The 19,955-nt window shown below is 44.1% G+C and overlaps 1 protein-coding gene across 3 annotated transcripts in view; it reads left to right on the top strand.

Moving 5' to 3' along the window:
- si:ch211-1i11.3 (mitogen-activated protein kinase kinase kinase 5) overlaps positions 1-19,955 on the top strand; it is a 139,857-nt gene that overhangs the window by 64,776 nt on the left and 55,126 nt on the right. For all 3 annotated transcript variants that reach the window (XM_052036131.1, XM_052036129.1, XM_052036132.1), the window contains 4 exons: positions 9,761-9,873; positions 14,314-14,473; positions 16,654-16,807; positions 19,520-19,627. In XM_052036131.1, coding sequence (XP_051892091.1) covers positions 9,761-9,873; positions 14,314-14,473; positions 16,654-16,807; positions 19,520-19,627 — 535 coding nt within the window. The remainder of the gene's footprint in view (positions 1-9,760; positions 9,874-14,313; positions 14,474-16,653; positions 16,808-19,519; positions 19,628-19,955) is intronic.

Below are 19,955 nucleotides of genomic sequence, written 5' to 3'. Positions count from 1 at the left end.
ATCTGGAATGCACTGCCTGAGGATGTGATGAAGGCAGGTACTGTCACAACATTTAAGGAGCATTTGGACGAACACTTGAATTGCCAAGGTACAGAAGGCTGCAAACCAAATGCTGGTAAGTGGGATTGACATAGATAAGTAAGATGGCCAGCATGGATATGGTGGGGGCAAAGGGCCTGTTGCTGTGCTATATGACTCCACGAGGAAATGGATACGAACTATTGAAATTATAAGGTTGAACTGTATAGTTGATGTCAATGGGAATTATTTTGGTTCCCTGTATTGTATACTTTGGAGATGAACGAGTAAAGAATTTGGTCAATTGGAACCCTCCACAGCGAAGCAAAGAATGACTTTGTATTTGCAAAGTGTCTTTCACAATCTTTGAATGTTTTGAAGCTCTTCACCACTAGCTAAGTAGTTTTAAAAATGGTCTCTGTTGTGACGTAGGAAATGCAGCAAACAATTTGCAGACTCCAACGTCCAATGAAGAGTGCAGACCATCACCATTTCCACTGATTGTTGCTGGTTGAGGGATAAATATTGGTCAAGATATTGGGGAGAATATCACTACCTTTCTCCAGATTAGCGTCATGGTAACTTCTGTATCCATTTGTTTGGTAGCAGACAGTGTGGCATTCCTCAGGGCAGCCTTGGGATGTTTGTTTACCTACATTTTAAGCTCAAGTTGCTGGAGTGAGAATTAAACCTACAACGTTAGGATGCAGGGTGAGAGTGCTACCACATAACCATCGCTGGCATCTGGCATTTTGTTGTAAACAGATTAATAGATCTAATGCATGTTATTAATGTATTTACATAGACTGAATGTACAACATCTTACATCCGTATGGGCTAACTTTTGTCCAAATGCGTAGAATTGCATGTTTACTTTGCAGTTAGACTGGAAGTGATCACTGAAGAATCTGATTTAAATATCAATCACATCTGGCTGTTATTTTCCAAATTTTGACTAAGTAGAATTTGACACAACATAAATATTCTCAAACTGACTCATGCTCCTCTGCTCCTAACCACCCACACTGCAGATTATTTAAAATCCACGTAAGGCAAGGCACAAAGCAACACACACAAAATGCTGGCCTCCTTTAATTAATGACTGATTATCCAAGTTACGCAACGACAGAAAAGCAGCTGTTTGTTGATTCCACTCGAGCAATGCAGTGCTTTGATCTGCAAAGACTGTGAGTCTGAATGCTGTGTTAAAATGAAGCTGGCCCTTTGATCCAGTATGGATCCAAATTCTCCTGGGAAATATTGCGACATTGAGTGGGAATAAAACCCTGGCCAGCTTGAGCCTGGACACAGAAAGCATTTTTAATATTTTTATTTGTGTTTTTTTGAGATCTGTGCATCATAACAAGGTCCAGCCTTAATTTGCTTGTGAAGGTGGACGTGAGCCATTTCTCGAACCCCTGCAGTCCTTCTAATGAAGCTGTTTCCACTATGCTGTCAGAGAGGGAGTTTCAGTGATGATGAAGGTCCAGAGATATTGTTCCGCGTCAGGATTGATGAGCAGCTTGGAAGTGAGGCTGCAGGTGGAGGTGTTCCGATGTGTCGGCTGCTCTTGTCCATCTTGGTGGAACGGGTCATGTGTTTGCGAGTTGCTATTGGAGTGGTTGAGGTGAATAATTGAAGTGCATTTTGTAGATGGTACATGCTGCAACCACTGTATACTGCTGGTGAAGGGAGCAAGTGATTTGGTATTGGTATTGGTTTATTATTGTCACTTGTACCAAGGTACAGTGAAAAACTTGTCTTGCATACCGATCGTACAAGTCAATCCATTACACAGTGCAGTTACATTGGGTTAGTACAGAGTGCATTGATGTAGTACAGGTAAAAACAATAACAATAAAGAGTAAAGTGTCACAGCTACAGAGAAAGTGCAGTGCAGTAAGGTGCAAGGTCACAACAAGGTAAATTGTAAGGTCAGAGTCCATCTCATCGTATAAGGGAACCGTTCAATAGTCTTATCACAGTGGGATAGAAGCTGTCCTTAAGTCTGGTGGTACGTGCCCTCAGGCTCCTGTATCTTCTACCTGATGGGAGAGGAGAGAAGAGAGAATGACCCAGTTGGGTGGGGTCTTTGATTATGCTGGCTGCTTCACCAAGACAGCGAGAGGTAAAGACAGAGTCCAAGGAGGGGAGGCTGGTTTCCGTGATGCGCTGGGCTGTGTCCACAACTCTCTGCAGTTTCTTGCGGTCCTGGGCAGAGCAGTTGCCTTAGCAAGCCGTGATACATCCAGATAGGATGCTTTCTATGGTGCATCAATAAAAGTTGGTGAGAGTCAAAGGGGACAAACCAAATTTCTTTAGCCTCCTGAGGAAGTAGAGGTGCTGGTGAGCTTTCTTGGCCGTGGCATCTACATGATTTGACCAGGACAGGATGTTGGTGATGTTCATTTCCAGGAATTTGAAGCTCTCAACCCTCTCGAACTCAGAACCATTGATGTAGACAGGTGCATGATGGGGTGCCAGTCAAACAGGCTACATTATCCTGGATGATGTCAAGCTTCTTGAGTTTTGTTGGGACTGCACTCATCCAGGCAAATGGAGAGTATTCTATCACACTCCTGAATTATGTCCTGCAGCTAGTGGAAAGGCTTTGGGATCTCAGGAGGTGAGTCATTTGTAGCAGGATGCCCAGTCTCTGGTAACTGGTTTATTATTGTCACATGTACTGAGATGCAGGGAAAAGCTTTGTTTTGCATGCCATCCACACAGATCATTCCATACGTAAGTACATTGAGACAGAACAAAAGGAAAAAAAAAACAGAATGCAGAATATACTGTTACAATTACAGAGAAAGTGCAGTGCAGGCAGACAAGTAAAGTGCAAGGGCCATGGCGACGTAGATTGTAAGATGAAGAGTTCACCTTAGTGTATAAGAGGTCTATTCAAGAGTCTTACAATGGCAGGATAGAAGCTATCCTTGAGCCTGGTGGTACATGTTCTCAAGCTTTTGTATTTTCTGCCTGATGGGAGGAGGGATCCTTGATTATGTTGGCTACTTTCTAGAGGGACCAAGAATGTAGACAGAGTCAATGGAGGGGAGGCTGGTTTGCATGATGGACTGAGCTGCAATTTCTTGTGGTCTTGGCAGAACAGTTGCCATACCAAGCTGTGATGCATCTGGATAGGATGCCTTCTATGGTGCATCTGTAAAAATTGGTGAGAGTCATTTGGGTCATGCTGAATTTCATTAGCCTTCTGAGGAAGTAGATGCTCTGGTGTGCTTTCTTGGCCATAGCCATAAGACCATAAGACATAGGAGCAGAATTAGGCCATTCAGCCCATCGAGTCTGCTCTGCCATTCGATCATGGCTGATTTATTCTAGTGCCCCTGTGGCTGGACCAGGACAAATTGTTGGTGATGTTTACACCTAGGAGCTTGAAGCTCTCAATGTTCATTGCAGAGAGTTGTGAACGCAGCCCAGTCCATCACGCAAACCAGCCTCCCTTCCATTGATTCTGTCTACACTTTCTGCTGCCTCTGGGAAGTAGCCAACATAATCAAGGACCCCTCCTCCCATCGGGCAGAAAATACAAAAGCTTGAGAACACGTACCAACAGGCTCAAGGATAGCTTCTATCCCGCTGTTGTAAGACTCTTGAACGGACCTCAGCACCATTGATACAGACAGGGGCATGTACTCTGTCCTGTTTCCTGAAATCAATGACCAGCTCTTTTGTTTTGCTAACGTTGAGGGAAAGGTTGTTCTTGCAGCCATAATATTTATGTGACTGGCCAATGGTGACCTCCAGAATATTGATGATGGGAGACTTGGAGATGTAATGCCATTGAATGTCACAGGTAGGTGGTTAGAGTCTCTCTTGCTGGTGATGGTCATTGCCTAGTACTTCTGTGATGTGAATATTATCAGCCCATGCCTTTATGTTGTCCAGGTCTTGCTGCATGCAGCTGTGGCTTGTTTCGTTTGGTGAGAAATTGTGAAAGGATTTCAACATTGTCTTAACACCATTCAAAAAAGTAAATGCAATATCTAGCCCAAAGGAACTGAATTAAGTAACCAAATTATTGCATTTATTATGTGGTTTTCACAACTCACTGTTTCACTTAGTTGATTAACACATCACTAATATGATAATGTAACTTAGATTATGCGATGAATTACATCACCAGCAATTACTCACTAATAAAACAATTCACATCTCTGCCCAGATCAGGTTAGCAGAGCTGGTGACACTGTTTCCGTGGATGTCCAAGGCTGAGCACAGAGGCATTTGCACACTTTTCCTTTTTATCCATCTCTCTCCCTCTCCCATTCCCCCTTCCCTTCTCTCCCCTTTCCCTCCCTCCCTCCCTCTCTCTCCCTTTCCCAAAGGTATGCACTAAATAACAGCAAGCTACTGCTTCCACTCATCTGCAACTGTTTACCTTTGTCCTTTGTTCTTTTATGAGTCCTCATAGTTACAGGCAACTATACAGCATGGAAGGAGGCCAATTAACCCTTTGTGCCATTGACACCTCTTTGGAAGAGTTGTTTGATCAGTGCTCCTTTCCCTAAAGCCTGGCAAATTTATCCTCTTCTTATAACTATAAACCACTCAGAAGGAGGCCATTTGACTCTTTGGAATTAGTCCCATTTCCCCCTCCCCCCCCATTTCTCTATACTCCTGCAATTTATTCTCTTTCACTCATGCCCATTAATTCCCTTCTAATCCTTTCTGGTATTACCTACACTAACTGGTAATTCACTGTAGCTAATTCGTCAAAGTCAAAGTCGAGTTTATTGTCACATGCACCAGTCCATGTGTGTGCACAGGTGCAATGAAAAACTTACTTGCAGCAGCATCACAAGCACATAGCATCAGATACACAACATTCACAAGACATTAACCTACCAGCACCTGTTTAGAAACCAGAGCACCCGGAAGAAGCCCACACAGTCCCAGCGTGAATGTGCAAACTCCACACAGGCAGCACCCAAATCAGGATCAAACCCAGGTCCCTGAGCTGTGAGGCAGCAGCACTAATTGTAGTGCCACGGTGCTGCCCTTTCCAATTTTATGCTTGACTCTGTTTTGGAGATTACAGTTGAATCTGCTTCAATTACTTCCGACCTCCCACACTCCAATCCCACATTTCAAGAAGTCCATTCCAGGTTGTAACTCGCTGTATAAAACCATTTCCCCTCATCGCCACTTGGATGTTTACTTTTAATATCTGCCTTCTGATAACTGACCCCACGCCCCCAGCCACCGTGCTTTACATTTCTTTCCATGTAACTTAATGCAATGCAGCTCATCACACCGCCCTAGTTAGAGAGGTGTTGACCAACTATGTGAAATGGTAAGTTGTGAAAGCTGCCGCTTACTTGGTAAATGCAAGTTCTTTGGCTAGAAAGGGCATTTCTACCACCGAATAGTGCCAAAACAGCATTGTAGGTCAGATCAGTGCTGTTTGTGTAATCTGCATGAAGATGAGAGCATCAACTCTGTGGGTGTAACACTCACCACACTTTATCCAGGTCTGATTCAAAGACACACTGGAGGGATGGTGCTGTTTTTGCCATCTATCCCTCTATGGACTCATAGAGACACACAGCACAGAAACAGGCCCATTGGCCCACCACATTCATACTGACCATCAAGTAACCATCTGTACTAATCCCATTTACCAACACGTGGTCCATAGCCTTCTATGCATTGACGGTTCAAGTGTTCATCTAGATCATTCTTAAATGTTGTGCAGGTACCACTGGGCTTGATGTATGGAACCTTCTCGATGTTCCCTATATCAAGCACATATTAAATTACAGTAACAATAGAGCACCTTTTCCTTAATACTAACAGGCTGCCTGGCTTTCTCAGACTGGGACACAGAGCATGAACACAGCATCATGGACATTCGTGTCACAGAAGGAAGCCACTTAGGAAGTCATATCAGATTTCGTCAAAATGTGCCTTCCAGACTAATTTCACTTTCTTGAACTGAGTGGGATTGTGAATTGTGAGGAGGGTGCAAAGCGGCTTCAAAGTGACTTAGCCAGATTGAACGAGTGCGCAAAAACTTGGCTGAGGCAGTACAATGTAGATAAATGTGAAGTTATCCATTTCAGTTGGAAAAACAGAGAGGTAGCATATTATTTAAATAGTGTTAGATTGGGAGGTGATGAAGTATAGCGAGACTTCGTTGTTTGTAAACCAGCTACTGAAAGCAGTTAAAAAGGCAAATTGTATTTTGGCCTTCAATGTGAAGAGAATTTGAGTACAGGGGCAAGGGTGCCTTACTACAGTTTTTTTTAAATTTCAGAAATAAACTTTATTCACAATAAAATATATCTACAAAAAGAAAAATATAGTGCAAAACTCTTTACATTCTTAGTATCATTTGGTCTGATTCGGGACATCGGCACAGCTTTGTTTGTGGGAAGTCATGTCTGACAAATCTCTTGGAGTTCTTCGAGGAGGTAACCAAGAGGGTAGATGAGGGTAGGGCAGTGTATGTGGTCTATATGGACTTTAGCAAGGCCTTTGACAAGGTCCCTCGTGGTACGCTAGTCTGGAAGGTTAGATTTCGTGGGATCCTGGGGGCGATCGTGGATTGGATTCATAACTGGCTCAGTGGTAGGAAGCAGAGGGTGATGGTCGAGGGTTGTTTCTCTGACTGGAGGCCTGTGTCTAGTGGTGTGCCACAGGGGTCAATGCTGGGACCTTTGTTGTTTGTAACTTATAAAAACGATTTGAATGTGAATGTACAAGGCATGGTGAGTAAGTCTGCAGATGATACTAAAATAGGTGGTGTTGTAGTTATTGTAGAAGGTTATGAAAAATTACAGGCAGATCTTGATCAGCTGGGTATGTGATCTGAGGATTAGCAAATGGCTTTCAATCTAGATAAATGTGAGGTATTGCATTTTGGGAGATCAAACCAGGGTGGGACTTGTACAGTGAATGGTTGGGCCCTGGGGAGTGTTATGGAACAGAGGGATCTAGGAGTGTACATACATAGTTCGCTGAAAGCAGAGTCACAGGTAGATAGGGTGGTGAAGAAGGCGTTTGGCACGCCGGCCTTCATCAGTCAGGGCACTGAGTATAGGAGTTGGGAAGTTATGTTGCAGTTATATAGGTTGGTGAGGCCTCACTTGGAGTATTGTGTACAGTTTTGGTCATCCTGTTATAGAAAAGATGTTATTAAACTAGAAAGAGTGCAGAAAAGATCTACCAGCATGTTGCTTGGACTTGGAGGCCTGAGTTACAAGGAGAGGTTGTGTAGGCTAGGATACATTCCCTTGAATGTAGGACATTGAGCGGTGACCCGATAGGGGTATATAAGATCATGAGGGGCATAGACAGGGTGAAAACACATAGTCTTTTTTCCAGGGAGAGGGTGCTAAAAACAAGAGGGCATAGGTTTAAGATCAGAGGCAAGAGGTTTAAAAAGGACATCAGGGGCAGCTTCTTCATGTAAAGGGTGGTGTGTATTTGGAATGAGCTGCCAGAAATAGTGGTTGAGGTGGGCACGTTAGCAGCATTTAAAAGCCATTTAGATAAGCACATGGATAGGAGAGGTTTAACGGACTGTGGGCCAAACACGGGCAGATGGGACTAGCTTGCTTGGCAACACAATCAGCATGGACGAGTTGGGCTGAAGGTCCTGTTTCCGTGCTGTTTGACTCTATGGCCAATACATCTGGTCATGTTAACACTTATCTTTAAACCATATACAGGTTCTTTGTGAGATCACACCTGGAACATCGTGTGCAATCTTGGTGCCCTTAACTAAGAAATGATACACCTGCCATAGAGGGAGTGCAGTGACAGTTCACTGGACTGATTCCTGAGTCGGCAGAACTGTTGCATGAGGAGAGATTAGGTTGTCTAGCTTTGTATTCATTAGGGTTTTTGGGGGGGTGGGGGGGGGGATCTAATTGGAACTTAAAAATTTCTGACAGGACTAGACAGACTGGATGTGAGTAGAATGTTTCCCCTGGTCGATGTATCTAGACAAGGGATCACAATCTCAGGGTTCAGGATAACATGCTCAGGACTAAGATGAGGAGTAATATCTTTATCCATAGTGATCCTGTGAATGCATTACCACAGTGGCCAAGTCAATGCATATATTTAATGGAGATGGATGAGTTTCTAATCACTAAAAGCACAAATGAGTGTGGGGAGAGAGTGGGAATATGGAATTTAGATAGATGGTCAGCCATGATAGAATTGTTTAAGTGTATGAAATTATGAGGGGCATAGATAGGGTGGACAAGCAATATCTTTTTCCCATTATTGAGCGATCCAATACCAGAGGGCATGCATTTAAGGTGAGAGGGGGTAGGATCAGAACAGACGTAAGGAGTAGTTTTTTTTCTGAGAGAGTGGTGGATGCGTGGAATGCGTTGCCTGATAGGGTGGTGGAGGCAAATTCATTGGGGGCTTTTAAGAGGGGCTTGGATGGGCACATGAGGAGAAAATAGAGGGATATGGCATTATGTAGGTAGGAGGGATTAGCTATGTTGGCACAACATTGTGAGCCAAAGGGCTTGTTCTGTGCTGTACTGTTCTATGTACTATGTTCTATTGAATGGTGGAGCAGGATTGAAGGGCTGAATGGCCTACTGGTGCTCCTTTTTTCCATGTTTCCAGCTCCTGGTTCATAGCTTGCAGGACACAACACTTCCAAGTGTATATCCAAGTACTAATGATGCAGGTTTCTGCCTCATCAGACTTTTCAGGCAGCAAATGACAGGCTGCACCCCTCTCCCTAACACTAACCCCACAACCTTTCGATGAAGAAAATTGCCCCCACCCCTGTTTGATTCGTCTTCTTAAGTGTTTGACCCCATTCTAATGATTTCTTTGGTAAAGGAAATACGTTCTTCCTATCCATTCTATCTGGATCCCTCAGAATTTTATAGAACTCTGTCAACTTTCCCAACGATAATCACAATTCTTTTTATGGTGCTGGTCTCATCCCTCTCACTCTCTTGCAGCCAAACCGTTCTTGTAAACATTGTGACCAGAACTGTGGTGTTCTATACCATTCCAGCACAACTCCTATGGTCTTTTATTCTATGCCTCAGTCAATACAGGAACATATCACATATGCCTTATAAGCATTCTATCTACCAGTTCAGTCTCCAAAGTTCTCTTTTCCTCTATTCTTCCCTTTTATTCTGTGTTCCCTTGCCCTGTTTGCCCTGTCTAACAGTTCTCTGGCTTGAATTCCACTTCATTTCTGTCCCCACGACTCGTCTATTGGTAGTTAAGGTATCTTTATTAGTCACATGTACATCGAAACACACAGTGAAATGCATCTTTTTGCGTAGAGTGTTCTGGGGGCAGCCCACAAGTGTTGCCACGCTTCCGGCGCCAACATAACATGTCCACAACTTCCTAACTCACTACATCTTTGGAATGTGGGAGGAAACCAGAGCACTCAGAGGAAACCCACACAGACATGAGGACAACGAATAAACTCCTTACAGACAGTAGCTGGAATTGAACCTGGGTCGCTGGCACTGTAATAGCGTTATGCTAACCACTACACTACTGTGCCTGCCCATGACTCGTCTATTGATAGTTTCCTGTGGTCAACAGTTTTCTGCCTCACCATCAACATCAACACCAATGTTATATTGTGAAACATTTCTTAATCACACCCTTACATTTAAGTCTAAAAATCTATAAGTGTAGTTTCTTTACTACCTGGGATGAAATGGACAGAAGGGATAAACAGGTGAATAATGTGGTAATTCTCCCACTGCAGGTATCGGATGGCCTTCGAGCATGAGCCTACTCTACATTCGGGCATTAACGTCGCTGTGTTCCTCATGGCAGCAGGACATCGGTTTGACACGTCAACTGATCTCCGAAAAATAGGTAACATTACTTGCATTAATCATCTCTGTAGAACAGGATTTGTCAATAATGAATGACCTGCAACATTAATACTGAATGAGATGACCTTCCTTGCTCTGAATTAGCTGAACATTAGTGCAAAGGCTATTTGTATGACAGTGTTATACATCTATCTGTTTGTATGACAGTGTTATACATGCTAGCTATCCAGTCTTTCCTCCAAACAAGTACCAAATAACTTTAAAACCAATGAAATTCTCTTGTAATGCATTCCCTGTTGTAATACCAGTTTGAGTACAGCAGAATCCTACAAATAGATAGCTGATACATGACCAGATAACTTGGTTTAGAAATGTTGATTGAGAAGTAAATGCAGACCAGGTTTCTTGGGATAATACCCCTGCTCTTCAAATTAGTGCCATTTTACACCCACCTGAGAGACCAAACAGGATCTCAGCCTGGCACAGAAGTAGGCCATCGACCCACTGAGTCTACACTGACCATCAAGCACCCACCTACACTAATCCTATATTAATCCCATTTTATTCTCCCCGCATCCTCATTAACTCCCCCAAATTCTATCACTCTTGTACACACCAGGGGCAATTTACAGTGCCCAATAATCTACCAATCCTTATATCTTTGGTATGTGGGAGGAAACCAGAGCAGCCAGAGCAAACATAGAACACTACAGCACGGTACAGGCCCTTTGGCCCACAATGTTGTGCCGACATTTTATCCTGCTCTAAGATCTATCTCACCCTTCCCTCCCACATAGCCCTCCATTTCAAACACACAAGGCCACATGGGTAACATGCAAACTCCCCGCAGACAGCATGAGAAGTCCAGATTTAACCCAGGTCATTGGAGCTGTGAGTCAGCAGTTCTGCGAGCTGCACCAATGTGCTGCCTCAAGGAGGCTTGTGTAGATTGGAACAGACCAGTAGAGCTGAGTAGCTTTTCTCTGTAATTCTATATAGTAGATAATTGGGTGGAAATGTTATTAGTCATGCTCAATCCTCATATCTTGCCACCGTTGTCAATGAGTCTGAAGTCTGTTTAGTTATCTGTTACCTGTTGAGTGAGCTGTGCATGCAATGAATCCATGTGAGGTTATTTATCAATACTTACTCACCAGTAACCTGCTCAATGAACCCTGAAAGTTGCCTCACAGGTGGATAGGGTAGTTAAGAAAGCTTATGGGGTGTTAGCTTTCATAAGTTGAGGGATCGAGTTTAAGAGCCACAAGGTAATGCTACAGCTCTATAAAACTCTGGTTAGATCACACTTGGAGTACTGTGTCCAGTTCTGGTTGCCTCACTATAGGAAGGATGTGGAAGCATTGGAAAGGGTGCAGAGGAGATTTACCAGGATGCTGCCCGGTTTAGAGAGTATGCATTATGAGGAGCGACTAAGGGAGCTAGGGCTTTATTCTTTGGAGAAAAGGAGGATGAGAGGAGACATGATAGAGGTGTACAAAATATTAGGAGGAATAGATAGAGTGGACAGCCAGCACCTCTTTCCCAGGGTACCAATGCTCAATACAAGAGGGCATGGCTTTAAAGTAATGGGTGGGAAGTTCAAGGGAGATATCAGAGGAAGGTTTTCTACTCGGAGAGTGGTTGGGGCATGGAATGCGCTGCCTGGGGCGGTGGTGAAGGCAGGTACATTGGTCAAATTCAAGAGATTACTAGATAAGCATATGGAGGAATTTAAAATAGAGGGATATGTGGGAGGAAGGGGTTAGATAGTTTTAGGTGTGGTTTAAAGGTCGGCACAACATGGTGGGCCGAAGGGCCTGTATTGTCCTGTACTGTTCTATGTTCTAATGATGCTTGGTTTGGGTCATGCAAAGATTACTCAGCACCATGTTTCATTACAGCCTTAGACCAAACATGGACAAAAGAGCTCTATGCTAGAAGTCAGGTGAGAGTAATAGCCTTGCCTCCATCAGCATTTGGTCTATATTAAGGAGCTGTGATAACATTGAAATCAATGGGAATCGGGAGGAAGGCTTTCCACTGGATGGTCAAAGGGAACATGGTTGCAGTTGTTGTAATCAGTCATGGGTCTCCAGTATGTCCCTGTGAGAGTTCCTGAAGGCAGTGTCCTAGGCCCAACTATCTTCAATTCTATTGATGAACTTCCCTCCGTCATAGGAATGTCTGATGACGATTGCACAAATTTCATTTCCATTCACAACTCATTAAGTAACAAAGTGGTTCATGGACATTTAGATCCAAACAATATCCAGGCTTCGACTGGTGATTGGCCAGGAACGTTCGCACAGCCCAAATGCAGCCCTAACCCACCTCCCACAAGGCAGTTCAACGAGCTTTCCTTGACATTCAACAGCATTACCATTTCCAAATAGCCAACCATCAATGTCCTTGAGGGTTACCACTGGTCAGAAACTTGACTGGGCCAGCCTCGTGAATAATGAATGTATCTTGTAGTGCAGCACACCTCTTGACTAGCCTTTCCACCATCTACAAACCCTGTCAGGATTGTGATGGAATAGTTTCCACTTCTCTGGACAAGTGCAGCTAAAACAACGTTAAAAGTTTTTCTTAAAAATTGTGGGCACTGGAGATCTATAATAAAACCAGCAAAAGCTGGAAACATTCAACAGGTCAAGTTGCATCTGTGGAGAGGGAAACACATAATATTTCAAGTCGCTGATCTCTCAGGAAATTCAGCATCATTCAGGACAAATCAGCCTGTTTGATTTGCTAGCCATCCACCACCATAAAAGGTTAACAATCTCCGTAGCATTACAACAAAGGTCTCACCCACCCTGGACATTCTCTCTTCTCCCCCTCCCATTGCGCAGAAGATATACTGTAAAAGCCTGAAAGCACGTACCACCAGGCTCTGTCCAGCTGTTATAAGACTGTTGAATGGTTCCCTAGTACAACAGGATGGACTCTTGAAGGGTCTCGACCTGAAATGTTGACTGTTTATTTCCCTCCATAGATGCTGCCTGACCCGCTGAATTTCTCCAGCATTTTGTCTGTGCTGCTCTTGATCTCACAATCTACCTCATTGTGACCTTGCACCTTACTGTCTACCTCCACTGCACTTTCTCTGTACTGTAACACTTTATTCTGCATTCTGTTTTTGTTTTTACCTTGTGCTACCTCATTGCATTGTTGTAATGGATTGATCTGTATGAACGGTATGCAAGACAAGTTTTTCACTGTACTCTGGTACATGTGACAATAGTAAACTAATTTACCAATTTAATCTACCAACATGTGTGGGAGTGTGTACTGTGTAATGAGGTACTGCAGTTACTCACCAAGGCTACTTCAACAATACTGTGTAGAGCTGTGACCTCTGTAACCTGCATGAAAGAAGGTGGATAGATATAGGTCACCTACCCCTCCAAATCTCACACCTTGTTGATCTGGATATACAGTTTATTGCTACTCTTTTGTTGTAGGAACATAAGAATTAGGATCAGGAGGATGTCATCTGGTCTTCAAGCCGGATCTGCCAGGGTCATGGCTGATCATCTGCCTCAGCACCATTTCCCATATCCCTCGATTCTCTTATTATCCAGAATTGGGTCATCAGGCCAAAATCCTGGAACCCTACCTGACCACGCGGCAGCAGTCTGATGAATGAAAGGAGTAGCAAATGGGATTAAGGATTAGCAGAGGAGAGACCGAAAAGGAATAGGGTGAATTCATTGTCAAATCAGATCCTCAGAGTGATAGTGATATATGATTGAGAGAGAGACAGATATAGAAAGGAATGATAAGAAAATAAAGGAAACATTTATATTTTGCCATTTTTAAAGTTTCTAACAGCAGTTCACATCCTACAGTCTCCATGTAATTGTTGACTTTCTGGAAAAGAGGGATTGGTTGACTGTCATTAACGGTTATTATGTTGTTAAGGGATGTGATTAATTAAACAATTTTTTGTGGTGAGCTTAATGAGTAATTAATATACAAATACGGTAACATCATGAGAAACTTGATGCGGGTAAGGGTGAGATGTTATTTTCACTGAACTAAGGTGGGAACAATGGGTCAGCTCTGTGAAAATTCACAGTCCATACGATTTCTCTCTCTTGCCACAACCTGTCTGGGACTTCCTGTGTGAATAATGACGTGCGTTGATTTTACAGTTACATCATCAACTGCTAAAAAACAAACTGCTGGAGGAACTCGGCAGGTCAGGCAGCATCTATGGAGGTAGAAGGATAGTCGACATTTTGGGTTGAGACCATGTATCGGTCCTGAAACAGTGATTATCCGTCTGCCTCCACAGATCCTGCCTGACCTACTGACTTCCTCCAGCAGTTTGTATTTTGCTCCAGCTTCCAACATTTGCACTCTCTTGTGTCTCCGTCATCAACAGTTCTGGGCATGTACTGTACACTGTAAACGTATTCTAGGGATATCTGTCACTCCTCAGTGTCCTAACAAAACTTTTCTTGGGTTTGCATAGGAGTCAAACTGAGCAGCCTACTGGGACGGAAGGGGAGCCTGGAGAAGATGCAGTTTTATTGGGACGTAGGGTTTTACTTTGGGGCCTGCATCTTGTTCAATGACCAAACCAAAATCATTCAGGCCTCAGAAAAGCTGTACAGACTGAATGCACCTGTCTGGTAAGCCAGTGTCTAGATTGAACAGATTACTGTGATATTTCAAAGCTGCGCAATCACGGTATCACATAGAAAGCAGACGAAATAAATTGTGATCTGACAAAGCTCCCCTACCCACACCATTGGCTCCTGTGGGAGTATTTAGTAAATACTTTTCTGCAGCTGCATACTGTACTATATAATTGCCTTAGTCCGGCAGATGCATCATTCATGTGTGGCTAGACATTTGACTGCAGCCCTGAACGATTGAAAATTGATTTAAGCTGGAGTAAGGAACATTTACAACCACGCTGGGCCATGCAGTGAGGCCCCAGTGACCACAGTGTGTTTTGGCAGTAGGGACACACGCAATGACACCATTTTTTGTACAAGCTCCTCCTTGGAGCACTACAAAGGAGCATTATCCTGCCCGCCTTTGGGGTGTCCCGGAATAATGTGGTCCTAGTCCTGCAGCACCGACTGAGAATAAGTAAAACACCTTCCTAAATTCTTGAGCCCCTCCATCTCCTCCAAGCACCAAGTATCTGACTCCCACGACCCTGCAGTCTAGACCGCCTGGCTATGCCTTGGTCTCCCAACCCACCAGCATGTACTGACCTCTCTCCAACCTGTCCTCCACGTATCAAATTCCTTCCTCCTCCCTGACTCATCACTACCTCAGCCAACCACTGTGTTTGCCTGGGGTCCCAGACCACTGCCTGGAATCCAGGTCAATGGCTCTGAGCCTCTCCCTGGTCTTTCTGGCCTTTGGCTTTCAGCTGAGCTTCCCATCCTGACCTCGGGAGAGGAGGGTGGCAGTGCCGTTTGCAAGGACTAGTAACGTGGCTGAGTCACAATTGAAGAAGAGTTGTTCCATTGCACTGGCTTCACGGCAGGGGCATCAGCACTAGAATTCCCAGGGTATAATCTCTCCAGTACCCCATGGGATGATTTTACTCATCCAGTATTCTTACAGTGACAATCCTTATACCCATGCTCGGCTCACTTACACTGTGATCCTGTAATGAGTCCCAGCTCATTCACAATGTCATCCAGTAACCATTCCCAGTTTGTTCACACTGTAATCCATTAACTAGTCCCTGCTCCCGCGAACTCTGACCTCGTAACTATGACCAGTTCCCTCTCACCATGATCAAGTAACTACCTCCCTGCTCACTTTCACTCTGATGTAGTAACTACACCCAAGTGCACATCATTGGAACAACACACACAAAGTGCTGGAGGAACTCAGCAGGTCAGGCAGCATCTATGGAGGGAAATAAACAGTTGACATTTCGAGTCGAAACCCTTCTTCAGGACTGTTTATTTCCCTCCATAGATGCTGCCTGACCTGCTGAGTTCCGCCAACACTTTGTGTGTGTTGCTCCAGATTCCAGCATCTGCAGAATTTCTTGTGTCTGCTTGTCATTGGAAGCAGTTCTAGCGAAGGTTTACTGGACTGATACCTGAGCTTATGAGGAAAGGATGGAATTTTATCTGCTGGAACTTCAAGAAATGAGAAGGGACTTGATTGAAACATATATGATCCAAAGGGGTCTTGACAGTATAGATATGGACAGAATGCTTCCCCCTGTAAGAGAATGTAGAACTAGGGTCTCTGTTTAAAATAAAAGATTACCCATTTAAGACAGAGATGCAGCAAAAATATTTCTCTCAGAGGGTTCAGAGTCTTTGGAATTCCATTCCTCAGAGGCGATGGAAGCAGATGGAATGTTTTTAAGGCAAAGATAGATACTTGATATGCAGGGGGGGTGAAAAGTTATCGGGGAAGGTGGGGATGTGCAGTTGAGGTTTGTGTCAGATCAGCACTGATCTTAAGTGGTGGAGCAGGCTTGAGGGGCTGACAGGCCTATTCCTGCCCCTGATTTGGATGTCCATGTTTTTTATTGGGATGCAGCAACTAGTCCCAGCTCCCTAACGATGTGTGATCCACCAACCAGGCATTGCGCACTCTCACAGTTGACCTGATAACTAGTCCTAGCTTCCTTATAGTGTGGTCTAGTAACTAGTCCCAGCTCCCCCACTTTATGACCTAGTAACCAGTCCAAGCTTCCTCACTGTGTGACTGAATAACTGGTCCCACCTTTCTCATTGTGTGAAAGAGTTTTATGATCTAATAAAAACCCAGTGTATACCTGTGATTTTGATCATCTCATATCACGCCTCTCTCTCTCTCCCCTAAGGTACCTGGCATCAGCAATGGAAACCTACCTGCTCTACAGGCGCTTCAAGACTGATGTCAATGAGCAGCATAATGTCAAACAGGAGCTGGTGGACTTCTGGATGGAATTCTTACTGTCAATCTGCAGAAACAAAGCACCCACTGATAAATTCCTGGTAAGAGAATCCACAAGACGTAATCTACTGACTGGTTAACACACTTCCATCTGAACATAGCACACTCAGCTCGAGACAGGGCAGTACTCAACCTTGCTCGTGCCAGAGATGGGGCAGCGCTTGACTTTATCTCAGGAAACATAACTGGGCAGGTGGTGAAAGTCATAGAGTTGCACAGCACAGAAGTAGGCCCTTCGGCCCAACTCATCCATGTCGACCTAGGTGTCTTCCTGGGCTAGTCCCATTTGCCTGCATTTGTTCCACATCCCTCTAAACCTTTCCTATCCATGTTCTTGTCCAAATATCTTCTAAGTATTGTACTTGTACCTGGCTCTGCCACTTCCAATGCCACCTCGTTCCATACACCAACCACTCTCTGTGTGAGAAAATTTACCTCTCAGGTCCCCTTTATATCTTTTCCCTCTCACCTCACACCTATACCCTCTAGTTTTAGACTCCCCTACCCTGGGAAAAAGACTGACAATCCATCTTATCTATGCCCTTCATGATTTTATAAACCTCTAAAAAAAAAACCCTCAGCCTCCTTCGCTCCAGGGAAAACAGTCCCAGGCCATCCAGTCCCTCCTTATAACTCAATCCCGCCAGCCCTGGCAGCATCCTTGTGAATCTTTTCCACAGCCTCCCTAGCTTAGTTGCATCCTTCCTTTAGTGCGGCGACCAGAAGTGCGCACAAGCCTTGGACAACCTTCTTCACTGTCCACCACAGCACCAGTTTTAGTGTCATCTGCAAACTTACTAATCATGCCACCTACATGTTCATCCATATCATTAACTTATATGACATACAACAGTGGACCGAGCACCTATCCCTGCGGCACACCACTGGTCACAGTCTTCCAATCTGAGAAACAGCTCTCCACCACCATCCCCCGTTCCCTTCCACAAAGCCAATTTGGTACCAAGTTGGTTAGCTCACCCTGGATCCCCTGTGATCTGATCTTCTGAACCAGCCAACCATGCTGGACCTTGTCAAAAGCCTTGCTAAACTTCATGTAGAAGTCTGCCACCCTGCCCTCGTCAATCCTCTTGGTCTCTTCTTCAAAAAACTCAATCAAATTCATGAGACTTGATTTCCTACGCACAAAGCCACGCTGACTGTCCCTAATCAGTCCTTGCCTTTCCAAATGCAGATAGATCCTGTCTCTCAGAATCCCCTCTAGTAACTTTCCTTACACTGATGTTAGGCTTACTGACCTGCAGTTTGCTGGTTTGTCTTTGAAGCCCTTCGTAAATAAAGGCACAGCATTAGCCATCCTCCATTCCTCTGGTATCTCACCCATGGCTAACAAAAATCTCTGCCACAGCCCCAGCAATTTCTTCAATTGCTTCCCACAATATCCTAGGATACATTTGGTCAGGCCCCAGAGATTCATCAATCTTATGTACCACAACACCTCCAGCATCTCCTCTTTCGTAACGTCGATATGTTTCAGGACATTACTGTTCTGTTTTCTGAATACTCTAGCTTCCATGACCTTCTCCACAGTAAATACAGATGAGAAGTATTCATTTAAAACCTTGCCCATCTCCTGTGGCTCTACATGTAGACGGCCACACTGATCCTAAAGGGGACCTATTCTTTCTCTATTTACCCTTTTGCTCTTAATATACCTTTAGAATCTCTTATGATTCACAGATGAAGTGTTGGTGAGGAAACACTTTGGGAACAGTGACCATAATTCTGTAAGTTTCAAGGTAGTAATGGAAAGGGATAAGTTGGTCCTCTGGTTAGGGTACTGAATTGGGGGAAGGCTGACTTAAATTGCGTAAAAGAGGACCTGGTGAAAGTAGATTGGGAGCAGATGCTTGTGGGTAAAACAACTTCTGACAGGTGGGGGTATTTTGAAAGAGAGTGAGTAAGAGATCGGTGCCAGTATGTTCTGGTGAGGGTGAAAGGTAAGTTTAGGAATCCTTGGATGACGAAGGATATTGAAGTTTTGATTAGGAAAAAAAGGAGAGCATATGACGGGTATCAGCAACTGGGATTGAAGGAGTCTCTTGAGGAGTATAGAGTGTGTAGGAGAGAAATTAAGAAAGAAATTAGAGGGCAAAAAGGGGTCATGAAATAACTTGGTGAGAAAGATTAAGGAGAATCCCAATCATTCTAAACAGTGTATCATAAGCAAGTAGGTAGCCAAGGAAAGAGTGGGTCCCCTTAGTGACCAAAGGGGTAAATCTATGTGTGGAACCAAGGGATGTGGGTGAGATCCTAAATGAATACTTACCATCTGTATTCACCAAGGAGAAGGACACTGAGAAGATGGTGAATTCAGGGAGGGGTACATGGATAAGCTGGACCATGTCAGTATTAAGTAAGAGCAGGTCCCTTACTTACAGAGCATGTGCCACCTCTGGGTGCACTCTTTTGGCTGAGCAGTGTTATCTTTTTGGCACATGTTTTGGATGGGAACACTGTACTATCTGGAGATTTCCACCAATTGACTATATGACAGGTGCAATCATTTACCCCACTAGTGCATTATATATTGGTCTTGAGAAATGATGGTCAAGAGATCCTGTAATAATTACAGGCTCCCATTGATGTGTGATATGGAATTAGGCAGGTCCTATACTTGTCTCCATGGGCATTAAACTCACAGGGAGGGCAGTCTGAATCCTGACCAAGGTGACACCTCACGGATGAGGGACTGCCACACTCTCTGATAACTTAACCATTACTTTTACCAACAGGTCCTCATCCTGGAGCCAACCAAGATCTTCCAACCCACCCATCTCCTTGTGAACAACAGTGACACAGACAAGGCTGTGAAGATATGCCACGTTTCACCCAATGAGAAGGTATCTGAATATCAGATCCAGTTGTTCCGTTGGTAACAGGGCAATGCTGAGGCTTACTGCATGAATCTGGCCAAGTCTTATGAAGTTTTAGTGAACTGTAAGTCATGCTTTCAGGAAGTTATACTGAATATAAGAAATAGGAGCAGGAGTCAGCCATGTGGCTCATCAAGCCTGCTCAGCCATTCTGTAAGACCATGGGTGACTTGATTCGGTCTCAAGTTCAATTCCCCATAACCCTCGACTCTTCATAAACCAAAACTGTGTCTGCTTTGAATAAATTCAATAATTCAGCCTCCAGAGACTTGTTGAGGTAAAGAATTCCAAAGAT

Source organism: Pristis pectinata, chromosome 22 (genome assembly GCF_009764475.1).
Source record: "Pristis pectinata isolate sPriPec2 chromosome 22, sPriPec2.1.pri, whole genome shotgun sequence".
Classification (NCBI taxonomy): Eukaryota; Metazoa; Chordata; class Chondrichthyes; order Rhinopristiformes; family Pristidae; genus Pristis; species Pristis pectinata.
Note: the sequence above shows the minus strand (reverse complement) of the source record. Positions and strands in the feature narration are given on the sequence as shown.